At 45.8% G+C, this 27,265-nt stretch overlaps 1 protein-coding gene across 2 annotated transcripts in view; it reads right to left on the bottom strand.

The window, feature by feature from the left end:
- TDRD1 (tudor domain containing 1) overlaps positions 1 to 27,265 on the bottom strand; it is a 1,954,313-nt gene that overhangs the window by 1,443,045 nt on the left and 484,003 nt on the right. For both annotated transcript variants that reach the window (XM_086922877.1, XM_086922878.1), the window contains exon 6: positions 26,512 to 26,563. In XM_086922877.1, the coding sequence (XP_086779003.1) occupies positions 26,512 to 26,563 (52 nt within the window). The remainder of the gene's footprint in view (positions 1 to 26,511; positions 26,564 to 27,265) is intronic.

The raw sequence follows: 27,265 nt of genomic DNA, 5'->3' as shown, positions 1-27,265 counted from the left end.
ACCGCACTCCCTGCAGGGCTTGAATCCGGTCTTCTTAGATGACATTTTCGAAGAAACTGGATACAGAGAAGCAGAATTAACCAACAAAATGGCAACAAGGTACCAAAAGGCTACAGAGATTCCCGATAACCGTTAGCGTCGACGACGCGGAAAAAAGGGAACTGATGTCATCACGCCGGCGTGGGCCTGTTATGGGCGTCGGTGACGTCAGCGGAGTCGCGAGCGGAGCCGTGTCTCTGTGACGTCCTATCCACGTCGGCGCGAGGCTACGAAAAAGAATTTCCGAATGTTGCTGGCGCAAGGGGGATATTCACAAGGTGAGGAATCCACACGGCAGATGTATCTATCAGAAAACGTCTTGCTATAGAAGTGGAAGGATCTGTTGTAGCGTTACCATATGGAAATGTTCTGACAGTATGTACTGGTTTAACTCTCTGAGATCCTAAATTGGTCTTAATGATCCGTCCTTTTTGGGGATGAGCAAATAAAGAGAGTAAACCCCTGTACCGTAGTTCTGTAATGGACCTGGTTCTAAGGCTCCCTTTTCTAAGATAGTTACTCAAACAAGAAGTGCATTCTAAGTGATATGAAGACAGTTTGTGAACACAAGGTGGCATGTTTGGTGGATTAGTGGTGAGCTCCAAGCAATAACCATGTTGGGTAAGGTCGAGCACCCATTGGTCTGTTATAGATTGCCAAATGAGGAGAAACTGTTTAAGAGTTCCCCCAACAGGTGTTAATTGATGGGGAAATGTGGGCAAGTCACAGTTTGTTTGGGGGAAGGGGTGTTACGCGGTGTGGCACCTTTACCCCTACCCTTCTAAATGTTTCCTATATATCCTCCTCTATAGAATCTCTAGAAGGAGAGGATTGATTGTTGCCTTTAAAAGAGGAAGCATTTTGGTCTGAGGATGTTGTTTTAGACCCTGCTCTGTAAAATGAGCAGTGAAAGGAGCCTCTATTGGATGGGGACTGGAGTGCTCCTATGGATTTTGCTACTTTGGTGTCCTTTATTTTCTCTAAGGACTGCGACTACACAACCAAACCGGAGCTCCTTGACAAAGGTTGTGTTTAAAATTGACTTAAAGCGTAAAACCCGAGATTCTAAGCCATGCATGCCTCCTTAGGAGAATGCTGGAATTGATCTCTTACTATGGTGTCAGCTGCATATAAAGCACATCTGATTGGAGAGTTACAGAGGTGAGTTTTCCCTTCTTCGAATAACTGCTGTGCTTTAGTTTTGTGTTTGTGTGGGAGATGTTGGAGCAGTTGCTCCATCTCATCCCAGTGTGCCCAGTTGTATCAAGCTAGTAGGCCACATGGGTTTGCGATGCCCCAGTGGTAAGTAGCTTGAACAGCTTCTCCTGAGGCATTTAGAAGTTTAGATTCCTTGTCTGGAGAAGGTGCATCCCCAGACGTTTGTGAATTAGCTCTTTTACAAGCTGTGGACACTAGTGGGAAGTCGAGAGGTAAATTGTCCCTTGCTAATACAGGATCTGATGGTGAAGGTTTACATTTATTATCTAGTCTTGGAGTTAAAATACATGTTCGGACAGGGTCTTCAGAGATATCATCTGCATGCTTTATCATGCGTTTAAGCATAGGGAGTGTTTGACTTGACCTGTGTGTGGACTCTTGTGTTTCAAATAAAAAGTCCTCCTCTAATGACTCTTTATGCAAGGCCACCCTGTGATACTCCGCTGCTCTAGCAATGAGGTGTTTAAGCCATACTATTGTCTAGTGGTGTTGGCTTTGCAGGTTAATCGTCTGGGTCATTGTCTACTGGAGGGTCAATGGTGTAATCATTCCACTGATCTACAGTCAAATGAATATCATCACCACCATGATCTCTAACTGGATCTGTAAGTGGTGATACCTGAGGTGTTATATGTAAGGGATCTTCAATTAACCGTGGAGAAGATGGTGGAGGAGGAGGGTTGTGGGGCAGGATAAACAGGGCTGGTAGCCATGTCTTTCTTCTTCTTTAGAGGGATCTTGGGAGTATCTTCTAAAGAAAACTTGTGTTTTGCTGGTGTTTTAGCAGAAAGGTGTCCAGTATCAGGATTAATATAAATCCTTTTCTGCTTAAGATCCAATCTGGCATAAAGAACGTCTAAAATTGGTTCCGGAGGCTCGGAGACACTGTCTTTAGATTTTGGCGTCGAAAGGGACTTGTCTTTCGTATTAGAAGGTTTTGGCTCTGAAGCGTGTTTCTGTTTTGGAGCAGAGGGTTTCGGCTCAGAAGCATGTTTGTTTTGGAGCGGATGATTTCTGCTCCGAACCAGATTTGTCCTTGGAGCCTGGTGGTTTTGGATCCCAAGATAGTGTCGGACGACTCAGTCCCAAGCCGGAAGGCTTGATGGCTTGTTTGATTGCCAAGCCAAGAAGGGGGGGTGTCGAAAACATTGTCTCGGTGCCGACCTTGGCCGGAAGGTAGAGGTGGTGCGATAGCCTTATGTATTTTGGAAGAGGATTTAGGGGGCAAGGGGTCTTTGCTACTCGCACAGCACGCTGTCCCCGAGGCATATCTTCGGACTCCAGCTCAATCTCGAGCTCGGAATCAGACTCTGGAACGGAAGGGCCTCTTCTTCCAGAGTGTGCTGGATGATTTGACGTTGCCTCTCTGTACGTTGCGCCTAACGATCAAGTAGAGTCTTCTTGGACCAAAACGATTTGCAAGCATCGCAGTCTTCCTCCTCGTGCTCCGGGGAGAGGCACACATTACAAACTTGATGTAGGTCTGTGTGAGGGTACTTGGTGTGGCAGCAACAACAACAATTAAGATATCTGTACAGTAGTTGGGGTATTGTTACGGACTTTCCTATGGATGGGCTTTCAGCCAGAGTAAAGAAATACACTTGCGAAACAATCTGTGCCCGACAGATTTGGAGATGCAGACAAGTGCTATGCCAAGCTTTGTAATGCGTTTCTTGGTATTTTGCAATTCACATGCCGAGCTTTGTCTTGCGATATCTTGGTATTTTGTAATCTACATAGGTAGGCCAATTTAAACTTTGACACATTACTCCTACCAGTAACAACACCATAGGAGAACCATTGTTAAAGCATCTTAATCCAACCAAAGGAATGTGTTGAAGCACCCCTTCACCTTTACCATCCATCTTTGGTATTTCACATATATGGGTGTGGGTTCTTTTAATATTTACAAATATGTCAGCTTATCACCATGGTCAGAAGGCTATTGCAGCCACAAGGTTTCTTTCATTTGTATATAAGCTGGGAGAAGGACACAGGGGTATTATACTCTTGTGTAATTTATTGTATCTACCCACATTACAGAGCGGGCCTCCTACACTGAGCAGAGTCCAGGTGAGGTGAGGCATACCACCACATAAAGCTGGGTGAGTGCAATCCAATTCTTTATCCCTTTTTCTTCTTTTCTCTTTTTAGAGTTGTGTGTTTTTTGCCACCTCAAGGGGCAGGATTCGGTCTACGCCTTGATAGTATGTTAGCCAAGACTGTGACTGACTTGCACACTGTATACTGGAGTCTGATGCTTATCACTCTCACATTTATTTTATAGGAAGGAATTAACACCACCAGTGATAGATCCTATGACTACTCAATCCTGAGTTACACACACTGGTAGGATGTATCATACCGATTATATTAGTGTTTAAAAAATGTTTTTGCACAAAAAAATTTTTGCACAGTTTTTTTGTGGTAATTGCAGTAGCGAAGTTTCCATCTGGTCCTGAAGAAAGCCTGGTTAGTGACACCTTTTCGGCTGAAACATGTAAACATTGGTCTCTATTGCTTTAGATAGTTATTTTCTCAAATTATCAGGATTGCTTTTAATCATGACACTAAGATAGCGCCTATTAAAGCTTTTTGTGTCTTAGTAGTCAATTTTAGAATGTTTTTGCACCTTTTTCCTTACACTTTTTTAGCACTGCAAATCATCAGCACCACTGAACACAATTTAACTGTGGTTGGAGGAGCTACTAGTAATGACTTAAGTGTAGCTGTCCCCCCTGGAAAGGTGTGGGCCACACCAGTCATACAGTTCAAAACCACTCCCAAATGACGATGCTCCGCCACTGTGGTGGGCTGATGGGATTTATTTTGCCTCAGTGATCATGGGTTTGCATGGTCTCTGATGTTACGTGTGCTAGTCTTTCTTTGTCTTGACATTTATAGACCGGTAGTTTCCTTGGTGTTGTTGCAGTTCTGGATTTGGGATAGGATACTACCTGGTCCCTAAATATTGCTTCCCTAGGCCCCCCTTTTTCTAAAAATATATCGTATATACTTGGCGTGGCACCCAAGACCGAATTGGAATGGAGTCCGTTCCATCAGCAGAAGGCTGGACAGACACAGCAAGGCCCAACATCCGCCCACGAGGTTTTTAAACGAAAATGGATAATTTGTTGACCGATTCGATATGTGGAAAATAGGGAAACGAGTACGGAAACAATACTGGTGAGGGTAGAGTAAAACCTGTAGAATGGTTTCGAACCGGAGAGCAGCAATACACGTCCGTATCCAATGGTGGAAAAAGAAAGAAAACAATGAACTTGATGCCGATGCATACTATCACCGAAAGGGGAAGTCACCTTACCTCGTGACTGGAAAGACTTCTTTGAAGAAAAACAACTTGCAAACATCCGGTCCCTACACTAGATGGCAGGAGTATGCAAAGCATGTGTATCTACAGCAAACAACTTGTGGACACCCCCACCCATGTAGCCGGACACACGCTCGACCCTATCTTCACTTCCAGCAAGCACATCTCCTTCGATCGCACCATAGCTCTCCACTGGACGGACCACAGCTGTGTTCACTTCAGCTACAAAACCACCCTGACCCACAACCACCCACAACTTATTCCTCGGAGAAACTGGAACAAAATAACCTCCGACCAACTCCTCACATCACTCAACCAAAACCCTCCCACCCGCTCATTGGACCCAAACCAAGCAGTCACCAATCTCAAGCAATGGATGACCCACAGTGCTGACGAATTAGCACCCCTGGAAAAACACCAGATCACATCAGCCAGCAAAAAGGCTCCCTGGTTCAATGATGACCTTAAAAGAAACTTTGCTGTATCCTGGAGAAAACATGGAGAAAAAACCCAACCACCGACAACATGTCCACCCTCAAGGCAGCCACCCGCAAACACCACCAACTGATTCGATCCGCCAAGAAAGCTGCATTCAAGAATCGTCTCGAAAACAACTCCCACAACAACAAGGAACTTTTCAACATCGTTAAAGAATTCACCAACCCCACCGCTGCATCCAACGACATCACTCCCTCCCAAGACCTCTGCGACACGTTATCCTCATTCTTCTACAACAAAATTGCCGACATCCACAACAGCTTCGACAATACTCCCAGCGTTCAACCCTCCCCACCCCTCTCAGATCCTACACCGCCAACTAACAACCTTACCGCCTGGAACCAAATCTCCACTGAAGACACTATCCGCCTAATGAACTCCATCCACTCTGGCTCGCCAACTGATCCCTGCCCCCACCACATCTTCAACAAAGCAGACTCCATCATCGCACCCCATCTCCGTGATGTCATCAACTGCTCGTTCAACTATGCCACCTTCCCAGAGAGCTGGACACACGCCAAACTCAGCGCCCTTCTGAAGAAACCCAAAGCAGACCCCTCTGAACTTAAAAACTACCGACCCATTTCCCTTCTCCCATTCCCGGCGAAAGTCATCAAGAAAGCCGTCAACAAACAACTCGCTGCCTTCCTTGAATCCAACAAATCCCTCGACCCATCTCAGTCCGGGTTTCAAGCCAAACACAGCACCGAAACCGCCCTCATTGCAGCGACTGACGACATCTGAGCACTACTGGATAACGGAGAAACAGTGGCCCTCATTCTACTCGACCTCTCCGCCGCTTTCGACACAGTCTGCCACAGCACCCTCATACAACGCCTCAGCAACATCGGAATACAAGGAAAAGCCTTTGAATGGATCACCTCATTCCTCACTGGGGCAACCCAAAGAGTCCGACTCCCCCCGTTCAACTCTGAAGCCACTGAAGTCATCTGTGGAGTACCACAAGGATCTTCACTCAGTCCCACCCTCTTCAACGTTTACATGAGCCCACTCGCATCCATCGCACGTCAACACAACCTCAACATCATCTCGTACGCCGACGACACGAAGCTAATACTTTCCCTCACCAAAGACCCCAACACCGCCAAAACGAATCTTCACAAAGGCATGAAAGAAGTAGCCGAATGGATGAAACCTAGCCGCCTAAAACTCAACTCAGACAAAACGGAAGTGCTCATCCTAGGATCTTCCCACTCTGCCTGGGACGACTCTTGGTGGCCCTCCGCTCTGGGCACAGCACCCACGCCAACAGACCACGCACGTAACCTTGGCTTCATCCTAGACTCCTCTCTCTCGATGTCCAGACAAGTCAACGCAGTCTCATCCTCCTGCTTTAACGTACTTCGCATTCTCAAAAAGATCTTCCGTTGGATCCCCCTCGAGACAAGAAAGACTGTCACCCATGCACTGGTCACGAGTCGACTGGATTATGGTAACACTATACACCGGAACCTCAGCAAACTTACAGAAAAAACTCCAACGCATCAGCGAGACTCATATTAGACATCCCTCGCCAAGATGACATCGCCGGACACCTAAAAGACCTTCACTGGCTTCCCGTCAACAAAATAATTACATTCCGCCTTCTCACCCACGCACACAAGGCCCTCTACAATCTAGGACCCGAATGCCTCAACTCTCAACTGTCCTTCTACAAGCCCACCTGCCAACTAAGATCGTCCAATCAAGCCCTCGCCGCTGTCCCGCGCATCCGAAAATCCACCATGGGTGGCAGATCCTTCTCCTTCCTTGCTGCCAAGGCCTGGAACTCACTCCCCACCCATCTCCGCCTTACTCAAAACCACATCTCCTTCAGAAAAGAACTCAAAACCTGGCTATTCGACAAATAATGAACTCCTCACCCAAGCGCCTTGAGACCCTCTGGGTGAGCAGTGCGCTATACAAATACCCGAACTTGAACTTGAACTACAGCAACCATGCCTGAAACATACTCTTTTCACCCAGTAACGTAGCTGCATACCTGTAACATACAAATCTCATTATGACCAATTAACAGGGGATGTTTGTATACAGGAACAATTTCTTTCCAGCCTCAGACAAGTGGTACCAGCCGAGTTTGAAGAAACACCAGGACAGAATTAGTTTTTAAGCACAGTTTCTTGGAATATCGTGGGAGCTCGTTCAAAAATCTCAAACCCTGACTTTATAAATTTCATGAACGCTCATGACATTATATGTGGTCAAGATCGAATATGCTACTTACCAGTGTGCATCTGTTCTTGGCATGTAGGGCTGCTGACATTTATATCTTTGCATAGATCGCCGCCTAGTGTTGGGTCCGGATGATTGCACATTGTTGTCCTGGAAGAGTCTTCGAAGTATCACAAGATAGGTGGCTTCTCCCCTGGACTACAGTGCGCATGGGCCTAGACTCCATCCTCAGATTGTTTTTAGCCATTGTGGCCAAGATGGAGTGAAACTCAGTGAATGATGACCATGCTAGAAGTATATGTGAATTCTGCAGCTGCTACAGGCGCCGGGGTGGAGGGCGGGCGATATGAATGTCAGCAGCCCTACATGCCAAGAACAGATGCACACTGGTACGTAGCATATTCGGTTCGAGGCATGTGGGCTGCTGAATTCATATCTGTGCATAGAATACATAGCAGTCCCTCCATTAGCGGCGGCCGCCCGTGCCAGCTGCAGCAGTTTGGAAAAGTGTTTTGAGAACAGCCTGCCTTACAGCTGCTTGCTTTTTGGAGAGCACATCAACACTGTAATGCTTTGTAAATGTGTGTGTGGTAGACCATGTGGCTGCTGTACATATGTCTTCCAAAGGAATGTTTCAAGGAATGCCATAGAGGCCCCCAACTTTCTGGTGGAGTGGGCTCTTGGTGGATTGGTAAGGGTATTTTTTTGCTTTCAGATAGCAGATCTGGATACATTTAACGATCCACCTAGCAATACCAGCCTTGGAAATAGGGTTACCTTTGTGGTGTGGTGCAAAGGCGACAAGGAGTTGCTTAGTTTTCCTAAAATCCTTGGTCCTATCGATGTAATACATCAGGGCCCTTTTGACGTCAAGGGTGTGGAGCATCCGCTCCGCCAATGACTCGGGATTTTGAATGAAAACAGGTAATTCAATACTCTGGTTGATATGGAATTGAGACACAACCTTGGGAAGAAATTTAGGGTTAGTGCGAAGCACTACCCTGTTGGAATGAATTTGAATAAATGGCTCTTGGATAGTTAGGGCTTGTAATTCACTAACCCTCCGTAGCGATGTAATTGCTATGAGGAAAGCCACTTTCCACGTCAAGAACTGAATCTCGCAGGAATGCAGTGGTTCAAAGGGAGAACCCATCAGCCTGGTAAGGACCAAATTGAGGTTCCACTCCAGAGCTGGTGGAGTCCGCGGAGGAATGACTCGTTCGTGTCCTTCCAGAAAAGCCTTAATGGCAGGCACCCTGAAGAGGGAGAGGTGCTGCCTATTCTGGAGATAAGCGGCCATTGCAGATAGATGAATGCGAATGGAAGCATAGGCCAGATTACATTTGTACAGATGGAAAAGGTAACAGATGATATTCTGAATAGAAGCATCTAGCGGGTTAATGTTGTGGTCTGCACGATAAATGACAAACCGCTTCCATTTTGCCACATAGCATGCTCTGATGGTGGGCTTCCTTGCCTCCCGAATGATGTCCATACAGTCAGAAGGCAAGTGCAGGTAGCCAAACTCTAGGACTTTAGGAGCCAGATCGCCAGGTTGAGCTGTTGCAGATCTGGATGCTGAATGTCGCCATGGCTCTGCGTCAGAAGGCTGGGTGTGAGACGTAGCCTCTGATGCGGTACCACGGACAGTTCTAGAAACGAGGTGTACCATGGTTGGCGAGCCCACGTTGGAGCAACCAGGATGAGAGTCATCGAGTGCTGCCTGAGCTTGCGTGCCACCAGCGGTATCAGAGGTGCTGGGGGAAAAGCGTGCGCAAATTTGCCTAACCAGTTCATCCATATCGCATTGCCCTGCGACTGTGGGTGTGGGAACCTGGCGGCGAAGCTTTGGCATTTTGTGTTCTCCCTTGTGGCGAAGAGGTCGATCTCTGGATGACCCCACCTTCGGAAGTACGGTTGGAGAACTGATGGATGTATCTCCCACTCGTGCATTTGGTGGCTGTGCCTGCTGAGCAGGTCAGCCATCTGATTGTCCTAGCCCGGGAGGTGCTCTGCCATGAGGAAGATGTTCCTCTGAATGGCCCACTTCCACATGCTCTGAGCCAGATGAGACAGCTGCGGAGAGCGTGTTCCTCCCTGCTTTTGAATGTAGTACATTGCCGTCATGTTGTCCGTCCGGATCAACACGGCCTTGTTGCACAGATGTACTTTGAAGGCTTTTAGTGCCATGAAGATCGCTATCAGTTCCAGAACATTGATGTGCATCTTCCTTTGCTGTTGCGTCCATAGTCCCTGCACAGTGTAATGGAGTACATGCGCTCCCCATCCCTGGAGAGAAGCGTCCGTCGTCAGGATGATCTGTGGCACAGGCTCTTGGAACGGTCGGCCCTTGCAAAGGTTTCGTGGATTCCACCAATGCAGAGAGTTGTATGCCCAACCGCTCACCAACACTAGGTCTTTCAACTGCCCGTGAGCCTGAGTCCACTGACGTGCTAAGCACTCCTGAAGCGGGCGCACATGTAGTCTCGCATGTGGGACTATGGAAATGCAGGAGGCCATCATGACTATTAACTGCATGAACACTTGCTGGAAGCGAGTGTTGAGGTCTGAATTTTTGGATCAGCGATTGAATGCTGCTGACTCTCACTGAATTCGGCTGTGATGTGGACGCCAGAGAGTTTATGGTCGCACCCAGATACTGCCGTATGTGGGCGGGCTGGAGGTGGGATTTTGGGTAATTCAGTGAGAATCCCAGATCGTGCAGAAGGTGAATGGTGTGGGACATGTGGGCGGCACACTGCTGGGCTGACTTCGCTTGGATGAGCCAGTCGTCCAGATAGGGGTAGACGTGGATGTTGCGTCTCCTGAGATGTGCCGCCACTGTCGCCATAATAAACCGAAGAAAATGCCAAAACTGATGTGTGAAATAAACATTCAATTTTGTTCATAGGCTAGAAAAACTCATTCCAACCTAGGATATTGCTAATAAATAGCGTTTTATTCAATCAATTCAGAGGAAATTGTTTCAAAAGGATTATTACATTTTATACAGTACTACACCATTATATTATACAACACTCATTCAGCTAGTCATCCATATCACACACATACAAAAGCAGACATCCATATGTACATAAATTAAAGAGTTATCACAAGGGAAAAGAAAAATCACAAGGGAGAAAAAAGAATTCAGAAGGAAGGAAACAAAGGCTGCTCAACCAATACTCATCTGTAATATATCATCTATCTATACATATATACACAACACGAGATTACTCATGAACAACTTAAATGATGTCACACATTGTATATACACAGGTTAGAGCATTCGAATTCACATTTGTTTAAGTTTTTCACTTTTAGAGAGAGCAGCACTTTGCAGGGGGCCTACGCGTTTCGAGTCCTATACAATGGGGGGACTCTCATCAGGGCCGGAGGAGTTATCTAGAAAGAAAAAATATCTCCATGTCAGGTTTATACTCGAGACCTTTATAAGAAACCTTTCAGCATCGAGACTAATTTTCTCACACAGCTTACCCTACTGGTCTGCTAGGCCACTTGCCAGGTGTAGAAAGCTGGGATGCGGAGGGTAGCGCTCACTGTGGGGGGCGTAGTCACACTGAGGAGTGAAGGGCAGCAATTAGCCTCCAGTGTTAAGACTAAGCAGAAACGCATTCACAAGAGCAGTGGAGGACCAGTTCTTACCTCGCTTGATCAAAGTGGACCGGGGACTAAGTGATTCTCTACTGTCTTGGTTAGAAGGTGGAGGCGGACGAGGTCGGGGGTGCCTGTGAGTAAAGACAAGAAGCGGGGCATAAGGAATTGAAAGCCACCCTGGTGGACTGGTACCCTAAATCTAAAAACACAGGGTCGAAGGGGAATCGTACCTGTACAAAGTAGGCTTTTGAAATTGGAAGGCAGACGTCCTACACGAGTTTAGACGAATGCTGGATGATAATCTTTCGACTCCTGCAATAGAGCCACAAAGTATAAGTCACCACGGGGCCCTCAAATCGGGATAACACAAGCATTAAGATGCTCCGCGTTTAAAACGAAATGCACCTAAGGAACGAAGTCTCCTCGTCTCGTTTGGCGTCTCCGAAGCGCTGATCCTTCGCGCATGCGCTGTGGATAGCGGGTCCGGTGTATGGTCCAATAATATAGCAGAGTCCACGTGGGACGCTACTCTCTGGCGCGTGAGCGCTGGGGAGGTAGCAGTGTTGCAATACCGGCGCATGTATCCTGCAATCTACAGACAGTGTACCGGTTGGGCACCAGGTACTGGTTTGAGTTCATAATTCAAACGCAATATAGAGGCGGACAGATGAGGCCAGGTGAAGGGCAGAAAATCAACAGACACTTCAGAGTTTATACATCTCTGATAGTTCATTGAGGCCAGTGACGGCCGTGTTGAACTTCACAATTAGGAGCGCCTCCCTTTTGGAGAGTCTGGCATCCCAGTCTCCTCCTCTGGGGTCGCGCTCCACCTTGGAGATTATGGTCCATTGAAGGTCCTTAATTTGATGGCCCAGTCTGTTCCAATGACTTACCAATGGAGCTGTTTCAACCCGATTTTTTAATCTGGATTTATGTTGGGAAATCCTTTGTCTTACCTCTTGATTTGTTTTCCCGATGTACAGGAGTCCACAGGGACAAACGATTCCATACACCACGTATTTCGATTTACAATTACTGTGGGTGTCATGTTTCCATGAGATGCCTCTGTGCTGGAACAGAGCTCCCTCTATAGTGGACTCGCAACATACACAGGTGCCACATTTGTGGTGCCCTGTGATCGGATTTAGTCCCATCATTTGTCTGATGGTCGGAGGTGTTTGTCTGGGAGTGGCTGCTCTTACTACAAAATTGGCAATGCTCTTATCTTTTTTGAACGCAAACAGGGGGGGTTCCTTTAAGCATTCTTCAAGATTTTTCACGAGGTGCCAGTTTTGATTTATCACTTTCTTTAGCTGATTGGCATTGGGACAGAACGTTGTCACGCACACCTGGCGTTTCAGCTGAGGCTTAATGCGTCGTTCCAGGAGGGACTCCCTTGGAGTCCACCGTGCCCTTTTCATGCAGTTGGAAACCAATTTCTTGGGATATCCACGATCGCATAGCTTTCTCACTAGGTTGTTTGCATGATGTTTATAATCATCATTCAGGGCACAATTCCTTCGGATACGAAGGAATTGCCCCAGTGGTAGGTTCTCTCGCAGACTCCTAGGGTGGTTGCTTGAAAACAGGAGGGCTTTATTCCTATCTGTTTGCTTCACGAAGAGCGATGTGGATAATTTTCCTTCATTCGGGAAGACTTCCACATCCAAGAAGGATATTTTTTCTCTCGATGAGGATATGCTGAATTTTATATCCCCTGTCCGTGCGTTCAACCAGTTATAAAAGCTTTCCAGTTCGTCCTCAGTGCCCTTCCATACCATAAAAACATCGTCAATGAAGCGTAGCCACGCTCCAATGAGATCTTTAAAGGGGTTATTGTTGTAAACGAAAGTGTCCTCATAGAGAGCCATAAAAAGAACAGCCAATTCAGGGGCGAAAGGACACCCCATCGCTACTCCTTTTATCTGAAAATAAAAGTCGTTCCCAAAACAAAAATAATTCTTTTTTAAGGCAAAGGATGCCAGATCAATCAAGAATTTGGTTGGTACCTGTACTGGTCGAGTTCTTAGCTCCAGGAAATGTGTAAGGACTGCTATGGCTTCATCCTGCGGAATCTGGGTGTAAAGGGCATTGACATCCAAGGTGACCAGTATGTCCCTGCCCTTACAGAATTCTATAGGCTCAAGTTTATTGATGAAGTCCGTCGTGTCCTGTAGGTATGATTTTACTAGGCTCATGAATTCTTTCAAGAACACATCGACATATTTGGCGATGGGCTCGAGTAATGAATCACAGCCTGCTACGATTGGTCTTCCGGGGGGTTTGTTTGCATCTTTATGTACCTTTGGCAGGATATAAAATAAAGGTATCTTGGGATGTTTTTTCTGTAGGAATTCCAGTTCTTTTGGGCCTACAAAGCCTTGATCAAAGCCTTCTCTAATGATCGAGAACAACTGGTTCTGTAATTCAGATGTGGGATCTTTCTGAATTTTCTTATAGCATTCCTGATCGTTTAATTGCCTCAGGACTTCCTCATTATAGTTGGTAGTGTCCCACACCACTATAGCTCCGCCCTTGTCGGCTTGCTTTATGGTGATAGTGGGATCGTTCCTTAAATCTGCGAGAGCTTTCTTCTCTTCTAGTGAGGTATTAAATTTGACAAATGTTTTCTGCGATTCCATGGCCGAAATAGCTGACAGTACAGTTTTCTCAAAGACTAGTATCTCCTTTGGAATTTTATGCCCAGGCGGGCAGAAAGTGGATTTATTCCGGAGCCCTGTGACTTCAGGAGTGGCAGCACTGGGATTATCCGCAAAAAAAGTTGCTAGTCTTAATTTGCTGGGCTGACTTCGCTTGGATGAGCCAGTCGTCCAGATAGGGGTAGACGTGGATGTTTCGTCTCCCGAGATGCGCCGCCACTGTCGCCAGGCACTTTGTGAACACCCTGGGTGCCGTGGTGACACCGAAAGGCAAAACCTTGAATTGGTAGTGCTGGTTTTGGATGGTGAACCTGAGGTATTTCCTGTGTGAAGGGTGCAGTGGAATGTGAAAATACGCATCCTTTAGGTCTAAAGTTGCGAGAAAATCCCCCTGCCTGAGCAACGGGAGCAATTGCTGCAGGGTCAGCATATGGAAGTGCTCTGACAGGATGTAGTAGTTGAGTGGCCTGAGGTCCAGGATGGGCCTGAGGGACCCGTCCTTCTTTGGTTTTAGGAAGTACAGGGAGTAGACCCCTGTGCCTCTTTCTTGCATAGGCACGAGTTCTATTGCCCCTTTTTGCAGCATGACGGTGACCTCCTGCTGCAATAAGTGCAAGTGCTCGTCCGACATAGGACGGTTCCTTGGGGGCATGTTGGGTGGAGTGGATGTTAACTCCAGACAATAACCGTATTGGATACGTTTTCTGACCCACCTGTCTGTGGTGATGGACTTCCAGACGGGCAGGAACTGCTGGAGTCTCCCCCCGACCGGTGTTGTGTGGTCGGGGGCAGTGACAAGGCGTCACTGTTTGCTGGTGGTAGAGGACCTGAAGCTGTTGCCACGTCCTCTGCCGTTGCCGCGATATCCACCTCGACTCCTGTTGGCATAAATAGTCTGGGTGTTGCCCTTGTAGTATTGCGTGGATTGGGAAAGCTGACCCCTTGAGACACCTCTAGTGTTGGAGCAACGAAAGGACCCACCCCGAAACTGCTGGGACTGTAAGGCACCCATGGATTTTGCAGTGTCAGTGTCCTTTTTAATTTTTTCTAGGGTGGTGTCAACCTCTGGGCCAAACAGGTGATCTGGTTAACCGTTTGGTTCAGGATGGTGGTTTGGATGTCTGGCTAAAATCCAGAGTTTCGCAGCCAGGCATGTCTCCGAAGCATAACACTGGTGTTTATAGCTCTGGCAGCGGTATCGGCAGCGTCCAGAGCGCACTTAATGGAAGCGTTGGAGATTAGCTTCCCCTCTTGAATCAGCATCTCAGCCCCATCTTTGTATTGATCAGGCAGGTGTTGCAACAGGGTCTCTAGTGTATCGTAGTGCGCCCTGTCATAGCGCGCTAGAAGGGCCTGTGTGTTAGAGATGCGCCATATGTTGGCTGCCTGTGCTGCTACCCTCTTCCCCGAAGCCTCAAAGACCTTGGATTCTTTGTCTGGGGGAGGAGCATCACCCGTAGTCTGAGAATTGGCCCTCTTCCGGGCATTCGAGACGACAAGGGAGTCCAGAGGCAACTGTCCTTTAATGTAAGTAGGATCAGTAGGAACCGACTTTTATTTCTTGTCAATCCTAGGGTTTATCACCCTCGCCCTGGTAGGTTCTTTAAAGATCTCAGCAGCATGCTTTAAAACACCTTTTAGCATAGGCAGAGTTTTTACAGTCTTTTCTGATACTGAAAAAGTGTCAAAGAGGAAATCCACATCCACAGGGTCAGCATGCAGCTGGACATTGTGATTGTTAGCAGCCCGTTCAATGAGGGCATTGAAAGCAGCAGAGTCTTCAGTAGGTGAAGTCTTTGCAGAAAAGAGTTGAGGGTCTTGTCCTGAATGAGGATCCCCAGGGTCACCACCAGCTGCCCAGGGCTCATTTGTATCCTCAGGGTCTGTATAGACTGGATAACTGTATTCATCCTCCTCATCACCCTCACCAGCGTCCACATCGGAGTAAGGGGGTGACACATCATGAGTCTGTGGTGAAAGGGGTTCCACCAAGACTGGAGAGCAAGCAGAGTCCTTCTTCTTCTTGAGAGGGATCTTGTAAGACTCCAGTTGGGGTTCTGGGGATATTTTCCGCTTCAGAAGGGAAAGCCTGCCCGTTTCGGCGTCGAAGTGTTCCTGATGCTCATCCTCCGAAGGTTGTCGAGGTCGCGAGCCGTGGACCACCGACAACGCCTTCGGCGCCGAGGAGACCTTTTCGGGCACGCCGGCCACTGCCTTAGGAGCGAAAGCCTTCGGCGCCGTTTTAGGCGGCAAGGTAAAGAGGATCGGCGTGGATGCCTTAACAGGTTTCTCCACAGGCTTCGCAGGCGGAGGGTCCTTCAGTTCGACCGCCGCGGTGCCGCACTGATGCGCTGCAGGGAGTCTGTCACCTTTTTGGGGAACGCGGCGAATGGACGCGCCGGTTCAGCTGAGTCCTTCGAGGCCACTTTCGGAGTAGAGTCCTTCGAGGCCACTTTCAGAGTCGACTCTCGGGGTGCAGCGCCCTTAGCCTTGTCATGCGGACGCTGGGCAGAGAGGACCTTTGGGTCATCGACTCGCTTCTTCGGGTCACCGAGAGTTTTCTTCGGGTCGACAAGGCCCTTGCCGGCGTCGACCGTCCTCGGCGCCGACGCGCCAGTATCTACCACCTTCACTTTAGTCTTCGGCGCGGCAGACTTCGTCTCTACGCCCATGACTTGGCCTTTCGGCTCGACAGCCATCTTCGGCGCCGAAGCCTCAGAAGTTTGATCCGACTAATGGGATGCGCACTTTCGGTTGAAACCCCGAAACCGGTCCTAGGATGCTTAATTCCGGTCCAGGAAAGGCATGGCTTGGCAGTTCGGGCTGGCCTGTTCCCATGAGGCACAGGGTCAAGGCTGATTTGCATATGGAGATGTCTGAACTGGGGTGGTGTGGAGTACAAAAAAACGATGGATTTAGGCCCAGATCTCTGTACTGGGGTGAATGTATGACATTGTTCTGTATTCTGTCCATCAACTGTTTTGCATTGATTTCAAAGGCAGGCAGTGCAAGTGCGTGGGGATTGGCCACATTTCTCTGTCAAAATTACTGATATTAAGATTACAAAATGTTGCTCTTTCCCTCACTTTCTTGTTACCTTTTTATTACTCCGGGGTCATTGTGATACATTAAAAATTTTTATAATAAAATTGAATTAACAATCAGTCATCTAGGGACATTATTGACCAGCTACGTGATTTTCTAAAAGATATTTCTAAAATGGTAGACACATTGTTTAAATTATTTGGGTCGGCGATTTTAATATCACTTTATGCAGTTTTTCAGATGCCAGGGTCTGTGGCATTTTCAGATGCCAGGGTCTGTGGCATTAGTGATGATCAATTTGCTAACTCCACCCATTTTTTTTCAATCTGTTTATGGCGATTCATTAAATGATGTTTTTTAAATACAATTTGGTTTTCCCTAGCGATGCCTACAGTACAAAAAAATGCCTATGTTGCTAATTTTATAGGGAATCACATGGGAAGTACTATAGATCATATTCTTTTGTCAAATGAATTAGGCCCTTATCTGACTTAGTGATAACTAGTAGGTGTGTACACAACCACAAGCCCCTTTTTATTAAACTGAACTTCCTCATTAAAATAACGAAAGCAAATCTGCTTGATAATTTGAGCGGACTGGGAATAAAGGTATTAGATTAAAATAGGGAAAAGATGAATCCAGTTGCATTTAGTCACCTTTCTGTTGATGAAGCAAGGGCTTCCAAAACAGCCTATATTTCAGATGAGTTGGGATTGGCTTTGAACCAGCTTGAATTTTCAAAAATCTGTAAAATATTCTCTACTAATCTCATGTTCTCCACTCCCGTCTGGAGAAGACAGTTCATAGCTAGTTTAACTCTGCTTGTACAGCTGCACACAGAAACCTGTTAGCTACACTGAAAAAACATACCAGAGTACAATCTGAAGTTAAGAAAGCCAGGAGTTTTTATAAATAGGTTCTGAAAGATGGCTGAGATTAGCACTAAAGCCTGGGACGATCTTCAGGAGGGCAGAAATTTAAAAGATAGCACAACATTTTGGAAGTGATTAACAGACCCTTCTTTAAGGAGCATGATGATCCTAGTATTGATGCTGTTTTACCAATAGAGCCATGGGTCTCGCATTTTATAAGAATTTTTGCTCAAGAGGATATGTCTATCATGAGGCTATGACTAATTCACTTCTCTCTCTGTGTGATTTGCAATTTCCCTTTGTAGTTCAGGAGGTTATCATTGCTAAACATTAATGTATAGCAGGTAAGACCCCAGGCCCAGATGGGGTGCCAAAGTATTTTAAATGTTTTTATTTTCTTTAAAAATCAAATTCCTCTTTATAGGCTTCTCTATTCACAAATGTGTTTATATCTTTAGTGCACAGGCCAAGCCTGGAAGATCGCCATTGTAGTCCCTATTTTTAAAAAAGGGGGCCGCTCTCTTACGACCTGCTACCAGCCGATCTCTCTGACCGACTCCAGCGCCAAGATTTTAGGTTGAATTTTATTGTCCCGCCTCAAAGGCTAGGCACTTGCAAATAACTTCTAATCAGATGTCCAATTTAGTTTTTGACATAGTGTAGGGATGCCTGAGCAATCCTTAAATCTCCACGTAATCTGGGGGAAGTATGTGAAGGCTAAGAAAGGGTCTGTCCATCTTGCTTTTGTAGATTTATCCAGTGCCTTCGATCTTGTAAAATGCACCAAGTTGTGGGATTTAATGGTTAAAATGGGAGAGGAACATGACTTATTGACACTTCTCATTCATTTGGATCAGGATTCTATTGTCAGAGTCCATTATTGTCCTGTAGGTGAATGCTTCCCAAACATAAGGTCGACCTGCATCCTGGATATAATTTGTATGCATTATATTAATAGCATTAGTAATTATCTAGTAGAAAATGGTGAAGATGTACCTCGCATGGGCCAAAAAAACACTTTTATATACAGAGGACGCAGTTTTGATTGCGTGTAATGCAAATAGACCTCAGTCCCTTTTAGAATGTATATGGAGGATCCCGACGTTAAAGTAAAATTCTCGAAGTCTTATATAATGACATTTTTGGCACTCCAACCAGTTGACCCTGTGCAAACGCTTTTGAAAACTGACCTGCTCCAGAGACCCTCCGGTCCTCCCGCCTGTCTCCCGCCGCCCAGCTGCTCTGTTACCATCTCGAGCCGGGCCGCTGTGTGGAGTGTGGCGAGGGGCTGCCTACAACTCCCGGCAGCCCTTGAGGTCCCGAGCGGCATCACCCTTGCGCCAGGAGGCGCATAAAAGCGTCACTAGTCCCGTCTCGCGGGACGCCGGGCGAAGCCCGGGCCAAGTGCGGCCTCGTTGTTGCCCGTTAGTGACCGGTAAGACCGGACCTGGCAACCCCCTTTAGTTCATCACAAGGTAAAGTGTTCTATTTATCCTAGGAACATCCTCCCTCCAGCCAACAAGTACTGTATAAATCACAGCTGGACCTATATTAAGAACCATCTCCTAGGTCTCTACGGAATATAGTGTAAACCTTAGGCTAGGCCACCATGACCAGAGGGAGCAGGAGTAAAACTGCAATGAGCGTCGCCCAGATTACAGGTCCGATCGACCAATTCATCTCTCAAACTAACAAGGCAATCGATCAGAGTATCTCTCTGCTGGAGCGCAGGGTATCCCAAGACCTTGCGAACGCGAGACGCTCTTCCACCTGCCTCATGTCTTCAGCAGAAATCCATACCGTCCCTTGTACGGTGGATCTCTCAGCCACCCAGCCTTCGCTAGATTCCCATGTGTCAGAGGACCTTGAAATCACCCCAGACTTACAGTTCTGCCAATCGCAAGAGACCGCATCAGTCAAGCAGTCTCGTGGGACTAGGGAGGGCGCTGTTCAAAAACGGGGGAAAGGCAAGAAAAACGCTAGTCTAGCCAGATCTGGTGCCCCTTCAGAGACCGGGGTGGGGGGTGGGGGGGAAGCCTGTCCATTCTAGCCTTAGTGATCCAAAGGTTATCAACTCTCCTATTAATTTAGTTGACGCCCGATAATCCTTCCATCATGGGCCAGGCGGGGGGTTCTAGTAGGACTTGCAACACCACCCCATACCTATTAGTCAGCATCAAGGAGCTTCTTATGCACCACTTAAAACCTCTGGAACGCAGTTTAATACACCTCGAAAAATAGATAGCGATACTTTCTGCTATGCCACCCACTCAGTCCAGTCTAGTTCAAACAAAACAGGGGGGGAACCTAAACCTCCAAATATAGCTCCTCAATCGGCACAACCAGGTCCCCGAGGTATGCCGACCAAAGCTGCTAAGGCTTCTACCACACAACCTAAGCCCAATACACCATCTGCTTCTTCCCAGTCAATTCCTGGCGTGGGCTTGGCTTCGCTTAGTACGGCCACTGTCCCGTCCCAGGCCCCCTCAGGACTGGTGAAAGGTCCTGCCCAAGTAGCCAATTAAAATCAGACACCTTTTACACCTAAAACGCCGGGATTAAATCCCTCGGGGGAGGTAAAAAAGGGAGCGTGGCCCAGGCGCCCCATTCATCTTCCACCGGAGGCGTCCCCCTATACGGTTATTCTCACTGGTGTCCCAGAGCTATCCGATGGTACAGATGAACCATCTTGGTCTCTTCAAAACAAGGTTTTGCAGTGGCTTAGTTTAAACTGGCCCCTACAGCCCCGTTACTCAAGTAGAATCTCTACAGTCCGCAGAGTAACATGGATCGGGGACGAACGTACAACAATACAAGGTGACTGTATTATAGTAAACTGTGACGATCCAACTACAGTTGACTATATTTGTTCCTGGCCATCACTGGAAAAAAAGGGGGGAATTGATGCTCAACGTCTCTCCTTTTACCCTCCAGTGAATAGCTATCAATATTTCCCTACTTCAAATTGGCAACAAGCCCCAGAAGGGTCCTGGAATCATGTGGGTAATAGATATAGAAACGGGAGCAGGGAGTGGCAGGCTCAGTCTTGGCAACCAAGCAGAGTTCACTTTCCTATGGAGGGATGGCGGGGTTTTCCAACCAGAAATCGCTATGATTGCCTGGAAATGGTTGATTGACCGTTAGCAACCCCAGATATCATAAGCCAGGTCCCTAGAGTTTCTGGTGTTCTATCCAGTCCTGGAACACAATTAGACCCGACTGAAGGCCATACTATTTTACAATAAATCCCGACTACACTAAATGCTAACGAGGTAAGAACTACGTTAGATACTGCTCTTGCCTATTCCAATACAATGGTGGATAGATCCCCGGTGGTTTCTATCTGTACAAACGCCCTTCCACCAGATCAAGGACTCTGACCACAGGATAGAGACCATGGTCTCTTCGGTGTGTTCGCTCAGGCGTGCACCCGACCTCTCGTCAGTTGAAACCTTACCTCCTCAGCCAAATGAACCTCTGCTTACTACTAACCGGAGTTTTTCAATCTTGTATTGGAATGTTGCAGGTTTACGTACAAAAATGACTCTGCAGCCGTGGTTAGACACGGTAAATGAGCATCAGATAGTCTGCCTTCAAGAAACGTGGTCAACTACTCCCTATCATCTAGTGGGTTACAAAACATTCCACACACCAGCTAGTCAGGGTGTCTCGGGTAGACCAAAGAGTGGACTGGTAGTTTATGTTGCTAATACTCTGTCTCCCACAACGATATGTAGGTCTAAAGAAGAGCAGAGCTATCAAATTTTACAACTAACCTTTAATAATAATAGTACCTACTTCTTGGTTAACTTTAATAATAATCTTGAAACAATGGATTGTATAAATATCCTCAATGAAATTACCACTTTTTTAATAACTCAGGGCAATAAGCTTTCGACAACCCCAGTATATGTGGTCTGGGGTGGCGATTTTAATCTCCCACTGTTTACTAATTATAAAAATTGAAACTGTGGCCTACTGGATGAGCATGGCAGTCCATTGTCTCACTTTGCACACATTATCTGCGGAAATAGTCTAAATGAGTGCCTCTTTTCATTAGAGCTTGATTTCGCCAATGATCTTGTAGAATCTTCAATTGACCTTTCACCAACTTTTCATGGTAGGGGGCTGTCAAGTACCATCGATTACATCATGTCCTCCCAGAGTATGAAGGGTCAAGTGGCAAATTTTCGAACCGGGTCTGATGTCAGTAGTGACCATTTTCCCATTAGCGTCGTAGTTGTACCAAAAAATGTTTCCTTACAATCTAACATCACCAGTTTGTTAACACATAATTCATTAACTATGAATAAGGTGAATGGCTACTCCGTTAAATGGGCAAAGATAGATCCAGCCGTAATCACCGGGAGGGTTCTTGCAAAAGCCAGACCCTGGGTTCTTGACTGCTTAGCACCAGATTCTACCCCCCAAACAAGCATGGCCAGTTTCCAGAAGATCTTGGCGGTAATCAGAGAGGAGCTCATAGGCAAACACAAAAATAAAAAGTGTACAACTGAAAGATGGTTTAACCCGCAGTGCCGTAAGGCACTCTCCAATCTAAAGGCAGCCCTCCGCAGAACAACGAGGGACACTTTGGAAATTTCCAACCTAAGGAAACTTTACAACTTAGCCAAAGTGGAACGCAGGAGGGAAATTAAGCAAAACCTCTGGTCACAACTACACGACAGCTGTCATAATAAAGACAGCGTCCTTTTTTGGCGTGTTATTAGATCTCCCTTTCTGGCTGACTCATCGACGGGGCAGCATTTAGATGTCGCAGTGTCAGCAGCTGAATGGGTCACCCACTTCTCCCAAAAAATTTGGGGACTGTCAACCTGAGCCTCTCGGGGAGGACCTGCGTGGAGGAAGTAAGCCGGGGAGTAGCAGCTTCCCGATTAACATCTACTTCGACCATGCAGAGGTCGCCAAAGCCCTTAAAGCGTCAAAATCCGGCATGGCACCTGGGCCTGACGGTGTCCCGCTGGACTTTTTTCTACATAACTTTGACGTGTGGTCTCCACTCCTTACCCAGGTCTTGGCGGCAGCTACAACAACCGGGCTGATAGAATCATGGTCAACATCCATTTTGCTCCCTATCTTCAAGAAGGGCAACCGTAACGATCCCGCCTGCTACAGGCCTATCTCCCTCCTGGACTCCATGGGTAAAGTTGCGGGTCGGGTGGTTTTGGAACGACTTCAAGCCTGGGCCCAAACCAATAACATCATGACCGACCTGCAATACGGATTCCAGGAGGGTCTTGGGACCGTAGAGCAGGCCTTGAACCTTGCCCTCCTGATTAGGAAGTATGTGGGAGCCAAAAGGGGTAACATCTTTCTCGTGTATGTAGACCTCAGTGCAGCTTTCGACTGCGTCCTGCACTCCAGACTATGGGCAATCCTTAGGGACCTTGGGGAGGACCCAGCCCTCATTGTTTTTCTCCGAGAACTTTACTCCGATGCAACGGCGTGTGTCAGATTTGGGGTTAACGGCGACCTGTCCCCATCTTTTTCCATCACAAAAGGGGTCAGGCAGGGCTGCGTACTGGCTCCCTTCTTGTTTAATCTTTATACCAACGGCCTTGAGGTGGCCATGCTAGAAGGGAGCCAGGATCTACCTCAGATTAATCACCGCCCAATTCCAACACTGCTATACACAGATGACTCGGTCATTTTTCCCAGAACTTTGATCCAACTGCAAAAACAACCTAATAAATATTGTTCATTTATGGGCTCTCTTGGCCTTAAAGTCAACATAAAAAAGACTTTTGTTATGCATATTGGCCCCAAGGTCAAGAATCCCAAACCAATTTTTGTTGAGAAAACAAGGCTGGAAAAAACATCCGTTTACCCGTATCTAGATATACTGGTGGACGACACTAAGTTGGAGACAAGCCATGGCCAGCAGAAAACTTCTCTTCCAGCGAGCAACAACGTCCCTGGTCTCCTTTTCCAGGAAACTCGGTAAACCAGCTCCCACGGAACTGCTTAAGATTTACTACGCAAAGTGTCACAGTGTAGCCACCTATGCGGCGGGAGTTTGGGGATATGGTTCAATAGATCCAATCCAGACGATAGAGAACAGGTTTGTCAAGTATTTGTTGGCGCTCCCACAAAGTGCGCCAACATATGCATCCCATAATGAGCTAGGTATGGACTATGTTATTGACACCATTCGTTGCCAATCTATTCTTTTATGGCACCGTATATGGACAAAAGTCGAGTGCCATCTAACGCACTCTTTGATCATGGACTGTATGGACTTAACAAACTGGCAAAAAATTCCATAGCTAGTTTATGTGGGGAACTTCTTTAGAGACCTTGGTCGTAGCTCCTTCTTCGAGGACCCACCTAGTATGGAGGATATCTCGAGAAAGGCGCTAAAGAGGATGTTTTTGGGACACCTAAGAGAACTTCGTGGCTCAATTGAGATCCTAAAACCCTCCAATTCCCAAATCCGCGCAGTCCAGACTGATATAGGAATGCAACCGTATTTATAGTTTCACCTGTCCAACACCGAGAAATATCTTTTGACAAGGTTTCGCTTCAACTCTTTCTTTCGTTTGGTTTCTTTTTCACAAACACAGAGCTGGTCGAATGCCATCACGAACTGCCCTTGTGACGGTGTATCCCCCCAGTCAACAATCCACACTATCTTGTTTTGCAAATTCTATAAGTTACCACGAAAGTCCTGGATTCTACCACTCCTCCGTTTAATTGGCCTAAGGTCGTGTCACCCAGCATTTATGTCTCTACAGCTCCTGGACTCAGAATGCTTTGCAAAGTGCATAGTTACTTTTTTAAAAGCTTGTATTACGAACCGTCGTGCTCTTGGTTAATCTTTTTTACATGTTCACATATTTTATTCTTACGTATGCAACTGTTATCTTCAAGTTTTATATTTGTTCTCGTAGTATATTTTATTCAATCAATCTTAATTTATTTTTTGATTTTGATTCCGTCAGTAATATCGTTTGATTCTTTATGTATTGTGGAAATTTTACTTTTTGTTTTGAATTTTCTTTTTATCAATTCATTGTCATTTTTCTTTACTTTTTATGGTTGCAAAACTAGTGGTAACCGAATAAAAGATTATGAAAGAGAAAGAAAGAGATCTAATGACATGCAGACATCCCAGTACCAAGTCAAAGACCTGTAATGTGAGGGATTCGGTTTTATTAACGGTAAACATTTTTTACTATCTAGGGATTTGGTTTAATCAGCTGTTAAGTTGGACGCCTCTTTTATCACCGAGATGTCAGATTTTTAATAGGAATATTGAGCCTATTTTTTCGATTCCCCCACCAGCTCCAAAACAAATCAATTTTAGAAATGCTGAATCCCTACAAGAGCAAGTGCATTTCAGCAGGTGTATATGGTGCTACCTTCTAGGGGGGCAATAGGATACATATACAACGTGCAGAAAATTAATTTTTGCATACACTACTTTCAGTTCCAGTTTTCAGCTTGGGTTGCCAGATTTGGAAGATCAGATTGGATTAGCCCCTTTATAATTGTGGGTTAAAATATGGTCATCCCCAGAGGCCGGCTTGATCAGAAGTTCTATTTCTGATTGCTTGATACTAGATAGGGTGGACCAAATACAATTGTTAAAGTATCAGAATGTCACTTTTGACAGCCTTGGTCTCCAAATCCCCTCATACAATTGGCTCTAACCCTAACTTACGTGTTAAAGAATTGTTCTTGGAGCACTGTATGACTAAATGCCTATATGCTCGCTAGGCCATGCAATCAATTGATATATTCTTTTTTTTTTTTTTTTAACAGTTTTATATAGCGCAAACTTGACCCCAGGGTACCGGGTATCAGAGCGCTTAAAACGAGCACAAGTTGCGTTACATGAGGACATGAATTTTTTTGTTAGGCACAGGGAGATTAAGTGATTTGACCAGAATCACAGACTGTTGCACATCCTTGTCGAGGCTCGAAACCGGTTCCCCAGATTTGGGATCAATCGCCCTAGCCGTTAGGCCAACTCCTCTCCCCTAATTATGCCCAAATCTCAAAAACCAAAAGCATTAGCCACGTATATTTCTGTTTTGCCCTTTGTATCAAGTGCCAAGACACCGTTCTTGGTGCTGTTGCTGTGAATGGCTATTGTGAGACAGTACAAGGATGGTCTACTTTTTTTGTAGTCCCCAGGCTCACTTGAAATGTTTTTGGGGTTCTTAATTTTGTAAACTCACATTTGGAGGCGAAATGGATTTTGATGGTTATTCTCGAACATTAAAGTTTTCGATAGGATTCAGCGCATCTGCTTTAGATTTAACAACACTTTATTATAAAATCTTAAATAAAAAACACATTGTATATGACCTTTGTGCAAGATGAAATTTTAGATTATGTTTTATTATCTTGTGTGTGCTTTTATGGCAGAATAAAGTTTACTTTGAAATTGCTGCTGAGGTATGGCATTTAGAAAAGAGACCTCTTAGAAACAAGCCACATCTACTGACAAATAGAAAACATGTCCTAGGCCCAGTTCCAGTTTGTTTGGCTCTACTGACAAATAGACATAATGAATGAAATTCACAAATGATTATCAATTGATTAGGGTACATGGGAGGAAGGTGCAAGCAGGTTGACCTCAATAAACAAATCTTTGGTATAAGTTTCTAAAACCAGCAACAAGATGGCACTGATCACACTGGGAATCTAAGAGTCTGAATACAGAGAAACGAACATAAAAAAAACATCCAACATTAAAGGAATAGACTTTTTTTTTAAAGATGCATTAAGTCAAACAAAGCAACACATGTAGGTGTTTATCCTCTCCAGATAAGGTTAAGGAAAATGAGGCAAAAAGGAAGATAAGGTTGCCGGGCTCACTGTGCCATACCTAACATTCATTATTAAAATGCGGATATGCGAAAATGATTTCTAAAGATTTGTTAGGATGGATGGGAGTTGAAGGCCAGCTCACCTGAACACAAATACAAGAGGAATCTGAAGGTTTAGTATACAAATAAAAGCTAAGACATCCTACAAAAATATTTAATACATAATGCAGAGTTGATACCTTCTGATGATTCCCAGCTTCTGCAGGCAACTTTGAAGGGTCTTCTGGCTTACTGAAAAAGAAATTAATACACAACTGATAAAATAAAACTTCAGAGGCACTGTTCAAGATTGCTCATAGTCAAAGGTTGGAAACTCTGATCTGCCCTTGATGGGTCCTCAAGAGAAGGAACAAATACACAAACTCAGAAAACTTCAAAACAACTTTAGACTGCCTTTAGATCAATATGCATGTAAACAAAACAACTTAAAGACGGCCTTTTCAATCAATCAGCCACCATCTGATGCAGGCTGCGCAAGACCATGCATGCCTCAAAGAGGACTAGCCACAACTAACCTACCACAGTGAATTGAGTGCATGAAGAACAACGACCGAGTGCTAATAGAAAGACTATATCAGCACCTCTACAAAGAATGCTCTCCAATGAAAAGTCCCCTTCTAAAAGGTCCCCTGCCCACCCTCACAAAAGCTAAATCAACAATTGCTTAACTCTCCCGCATCGACATCTTCATACATAAATGCTTACTTATAAAAAGAAAACTTAAATTTCCCGGTCACAAAGCATCTGTGATGTATTGAAACAACATACTCAAATACTAATACAGCTTCTTTAAATTTCAAGCTGAGAACACTTTTCAGTAGTGTACTTTAAGCCTGGGTAAATACCCTTGTTTTTCGAAATCCAACTGGGTGTTTAAAGACTGTTCTTAGTACATATTGTCTGCAGGCCAGAAAGTTGTTAACTCTGTCACAT

This window comes from Lissotriton vulgaris, chromosome 5 (genome assembly GCF_964263255.1).
Source record: "Lissotriton vulgaris chromosome 5, aLisVul1.2, whole genome shotgun sequence".
Lineage (NCBI taxonomy): Eukaryota > Metazoa > Chordata > Amphibia > Caudata > Salamandridae > Lissotriton > Lissotriton vulgaris.
Note: the sequence above shows the minus strand (reverse complement) of the source record. Positions and strands in the feature narration are given on the sequence as shown.